Source organism: Gastrolobium bilobum, unplaced genomic scaffold, assembly GCF_033153095.1.
Source record: "Gastrolobium bilobum isolate Gb01-03AN ecotype WA unplaced genomic scaffold, APGP_CSIRO_Gbil_v1 utg10332, whole genome shotgun sequence".
NCBI classification, from domain to species: domain Eukaryota; kingdom Viridiplantae; phylum Streptophyta; class Magnoliopsida; order Fabales; family Fabaceae; genus Gastrolobium; species Gastrolobium bilobum.
Genome location: NW_026898346.1, coordinates 29,097 through 34,237, shown reverse-complemented (window position 1 = coordinate 34,237; position 5,141 = coordinate 29,097). Strand labels below are relative to the sequence as shown.

Here is a 5,141-nt window from a genome sequence, read left to right as displayed (position 1 = left end):
AAGCCATCTGATTTTGCTCAAGAATTTTTCAAAACTAAATGTTACTTTCTACACAATTAGAAATATGTACTGTTTGTAGTTTTGTGCATGTTGGTATCCTGGTCCGTCTTGAGCTTCTGTCATGTGTTCATATATTAAAATAAAGAGATCACCAATACACAATAACCGCTGATGTAAGTTCTACATTCTATATAATAGAGTGGCAAAGAGAGTTTCATCACTAAACTAGAAAGCCTTGATCTAAATTCTGTTTCCACCATATATGGATCTTCAAACCCTATACTTTACATCCATTTTCTCCCTATTCATTTTTATGCTTATGGCACACAAAATAGTGACCAAGAAATCTGAGTCAACTCCAAATTTACCACCAGGGCCATGGAAGCTACCTATCATAGGGAACATACACAACCTTGTTAGCTCACTTCCCCATCGTAGGCTAAGAGATTTATCAGCAAAATATGGACCCTTAATGCATCTGAAGCTTGGTGAGGTTTCTACCATTGTGGTCTCATCCCCAGAGTATGCTAGGGAAGTGTTGAAAACCCATGATCTTAACTTTGCATCAAGGCCTCCTATCCTAGCTTCAAAGATACTTAGTTATGATTCTCAGAACATAGCTTTTTCACCTTATGGTGATTATTGGAGACAACTAAGGAAGATTTGTGCATTGGAGCTATTAAGCTCAAAACGTGTCCAATCTTTCCAACCAGTGAGAGGGGAAGAGCTCACTAAACTCATCAAATGGATTGCATCAAAAGAAGGATCACTCATTAATCTCACCAAAGAAGTGACTTCAACAATATCTACAATCGTTTCAAGGACAGCCCTTGGGAAGAAGTTCAGGGATCATCAACAATTCCCATCACTGATAAGGGAAGCCATGGAGGTTGCTGGAGGTTTTGACTTGGGAGATTTGTACCCTTCTGCTAAATGGCTTCAACACATCTCTGGGTTGAAGCCTAAGCTAGAAAAGTTGCACCAACAAACTGATAGGATAGTGCAAAACATCATCAATGACCAAAGAGAGGCTAAGTTAAAGGGCCCAAAAGGCCAGGGTGAAGAAGCAGAAGAATATCTTGTAGACGTGCTCTTGAAGCAGGAGTTTTGCTTAAGTGATGAAAGCGTCAAGGCTGTGATCATGGTAAGCATATTGACATCTTCCCTAATCTATTTTCACACAACATCTTATATATAAAATAATTAATTTAGCCTCACCTGATACCTTAAGGTTTTGAGTTGAATTGATTCTTTTCATGGTATCAGAATTTTAGTGACCACGAGGTCACGAGTTTGATCCTCACCTCCCACACCTTCAGGTAGAATTAAGAAAAATACAAGGCAGACTAAAAAAAATGGACTTATGTAACACAAGGCAGACCAATAACAAACTTGTATCATATTCATGCTTCAAGTCCAAATGACTCTTACATGAAGGAGTGTGTTAGAGAAATATAAAATAATCAATTTAACTTCATCTAATACCTTAAGGTTTTGGGTTGAATTAATTTTTGCCATGAATTAGTTTTTGTACGTGATATTAGAATGCCTATAACTAAATGATTGGAAGTTCCAATATTATTACCGCAAATCTATATATTGAATTGATTCAGGAAAGTATAATATATAAAGAAACACTAATAGGCTTAGTTCATATCTAATCTAAATCCTAATAAAACAAGAAAATAGATCTTTACAGATAATAAAAATATTCTAAAGATATTCTTTCTAACATATTTGATAAGTAATTTATGATTGATCTTCAGCAGCATCTGCGCATACTCATATGGTTGCTTCTTTCCTTATCTAGCTTTTGTAGTATTTCATTTCACTTCAAATGCAGGAAACATTGCATAGGGTGTTCTTAACATTCTAGTCTTTATTAAATATTGGCTACCCGCTACCCAGTCTTATAACTATTTGGATGTCTTTGAATCAATTTAATTTGATCTCATGATTTTGAAGGATATATTTGGAGCTGGGAGTGACTCATCATCTACCACAATAACATGGGCAATGGCAGAGATGATTAAAAATCCAAGAGTAACGAAGAAGGTACAAGCTGAGGTAAGAGAGGTGTTTGATAAAGAAGGAAAGCCTGATGAAAGTGACATGGATAAACTAAAATATTTGAAATCAGTTGTGAAAGAAACATTAAGATTACACCCTCCTGGTGCTATTTTGCTTCCAAGAGAATGTGGACAAGCTTGTGAGATCAAAGGGTATCATATACCCGTGAAAAGCAAGGTCCTAGTCAATGCTTGGGCAATTGGAAGAGATCCAGATTATTGGAATGAGCCTGAGAGATTTTATCCTGAGAGGTTCATTGATAGTTCTGTTGACTACAGAGGTAATAATTTTGAATACATCCCATTTGGTGCTGGAAGAAGAACATGCCCAGGCGTCACGTTTGGCTTGATCAACGTTGAGTTTCCACTAGCATTATTGATGTATCATTTTGATTGGAAACTTCCCAATGGAATGAAAAATGAAGATTTAGACATGACTGAGACTTATGGAATTGGAGTTAGTCGAAAATATGATTTACGCCTGATTCCGATTACTTCTCATGCCTGATCTACTCCACAAGCTCTGCAATAATATTAAAGAAAAAAGAGAGAAAGAAATTAAAGCTGAGAAGAAAGAAACTTGTTGCCATTGTAATAAGGGTTTGCTAATTTTTATATGTGTGTAGGAAATAATTTTATCTTATGAAAAATATTAATTATATATATATATATATATACATATATATATATAATTTTGTGTTTTAATTTAAAAAAAAACAAAATCAAAAAAATGCATCGAGCCTTGCTCCTACTAGCTATGAAGCACTGACACTTCAAAAACCCTGACGTGTCATGTCCAACACTTTTCGACACTCCAACACGCATTGTAGAAACTCAAAAAATAGTTCAAAGGTTGCATTGCGTTGCGTTTTTAGTTCCAACTATTAGATTCGTTGGATTAAGATTACTATTTTATTGAGTTTAACATAAATATTTGGGATAACTTATGTTTCTTTGCAAAATTGATGGGTATTATAAGTTTAACTTCATTTTTTTTATTAAATATAATATATACTACATAAATTAAAAATATTATTTAATATCAAAACGTGTCCTAACGTGTCGGAGTGTCGTGTCGTGTCACGTGTCCCGTATCGGTATCGGTGTTACATAGCTTACTAGTATTTCATGTTGGGTTTAATATGCTCTTTACACTTAAGCCCAATAGCTTTAGTGAGAGTGAGCCCAAAAGACTAATTTCAACCCATGAAGCTTAGGGTTAGTCTTGGATTGGACAGAGTATATAAACTCTATTTTCTCTCTAGTGCCTCAGGGTTACAGACATCAGAAACACAAAGAGGCAGACGTTCATCATCTGAACGGTTGCCCACACGACTCCCTGATCCCCTTGAGTCATAGCTTGGAAGATCAACCGTAGAGCAGAATTGCGACCGTTCGTGGTGCGTTGCTGCAGATCGTGAGGCTTGAGGAGGAGAACGGAACGTGAGAAACTGTCACGCTCGCTGCCTCATCTCAAGTAATCAAAGGGGTGTTCTTCATTCCTCATCGCATCGGTACAATGCGCTTCCGCGTTTCTGATGATATACCTTCAATTGGTATCAGAGCCAGATTGTGATGGGGATTTAGATCAACTTTGATTTATTGATTTATTTTTGTGATTTTGAAAATATGGCACCTTTATTCTGTATATGTTGTTGATACTCATGTTTTAATTCTTTATAGTTCATTTTCATAAAAGTTTAGATTTTAATCGGTAAAAATGCTTTAATCCATGGTTAGGGTCTCTCGTGTATTTCTCGATTTGTAACAAGAAGGCTAATCCCATATGAATAGGTTTCCTCCTTGATGTTTTTTTTTTTAATTTTTCGAAATTTTTGTGTATTTTTCAATATTTTGTAAAAATTCAAGATCGAGAAACCGCCAAAGGATTGGGTCTTTGGGCTTTTGGGCCCATGAAACCCTAAAGGGGCTTGAGACAGATACTATGGGCTAGGCGAAAGTTGAATTCCAAAGTTGTAATATTTTATTTTTATTTTTATTTTTATATTTTCTTTAAAATAGGAAGGCCATGGATTAAAGTAATTAGGATTTATTATTTAATACTTTTATTGAATGGTATGAATTATATGTGCGATTAACATGATATTTGCGATAACATGTCATATAGGATAGGAAGGTGCCATATTGCTGCATGATCACATGTCATACGTGCATATTTACTATTATGTCATTACCGACTAGTATGATAGTATATTCGCGTAGTTTTTGATTTTAAATATTCCGGTAAAATAAAATTATGATTATTATGATTTTGGAAACAAAATCTAGATTAATGGTTATATTAATTTCGAAAATTAATTTAATTATTATGATTTTGGTAAAATCTATAATAATCAAATTGATTATTTTTGGAGTTTAAAATCAAGACAATAAGTAAGAAAATTTCCTAAGAGAATTCTTTTATTTTGCGAGTAATTTGTGGGTCTACTAAAATGGTCATATGTTAAACACACGCTGCATACCACAATCATGTATCATGATTGCGTGAAGCACACGCTGCCTATCATGACCGGATTTTAGGACCTTAATGATTTCAAAATTCAGATAAGCTAAGTGATGCACGTTCATCGGCGCTCTTGCTTACATAGTTTTTGAAATCAAACAAAGGATACTCTCAATTAAATAATTCTTGGAAATTGGAAAATATTGCTTATGTTGAATGAAAGGAGATTTAAATTAAGAAATTAATTTAACCTTCAAGCGCATTATAAGGACCATTAATAAAATAATCATGTGAAGTCCCATCGAATAAGCATGATTGGATTTTATTAGATTGATAATTATGGGAGGAGATTTAAATTAAGAAATTAATTTAACCTCCAGGCGCATTGTGGGCCTATCAAGAAAATAATCATGTGAGGCCTCATCGGATTAGCATGATTGGATTTTATTGGGCCTTAATAATTTCAAAATTTTAATAAAGTATTGTACGGCCCATCGTCGATAATACTAAGTTATTAAAGATAATTTTGAAATTAAACAATGAATTCGACAGGGCTTATGAAAATTCTCAAACAAAAATGTTGAATGGGTGAAGGTTTTAAAAATTAA

The 5,141-nt window shown here is 34.2% G+C and overlaps 1 protein-coding gene across 1 annotated transcript; it reads left to right on the top strand.

Moving 5' to 3' along the window:
* Positions 1-262: 262 nt before the first annotated feature.
* On the top strand, positions 263-2,577 carry LOC133315101 (cytochrome P450 71D9-like). The gene is made up of 2 exons (XM_061516662.1): positions 263-1,144; positions 1,966-2,577. The coding sequence occupies exons 1-2, from the start codon at positions 263-265 to the stop codon at positions 2,575-2,577; spliced, it is 1,494 nt and encodes a 497-aa protein (XP_061372646.1).
* Positions 2,578-5,141: the final 2,564 nt, after the last annotated feature.

Bases quoted from the DNA above. Each gene is read 5' to 3' on its own strand.
- LOC133315101 (XM_061516662.1), top strand. From the start codon at position 263: ATGGATCTTCAAACCCTATACTTTACATCCATTTTCTCCCTATTCATT. The intron at 1,145-1,965 runs GTAAGCATATTG...ATGATTTTGAAG, and splicing joins GCGTCAAGGCTGTGATCATG to GATATATTTGGAGCTGGGAG.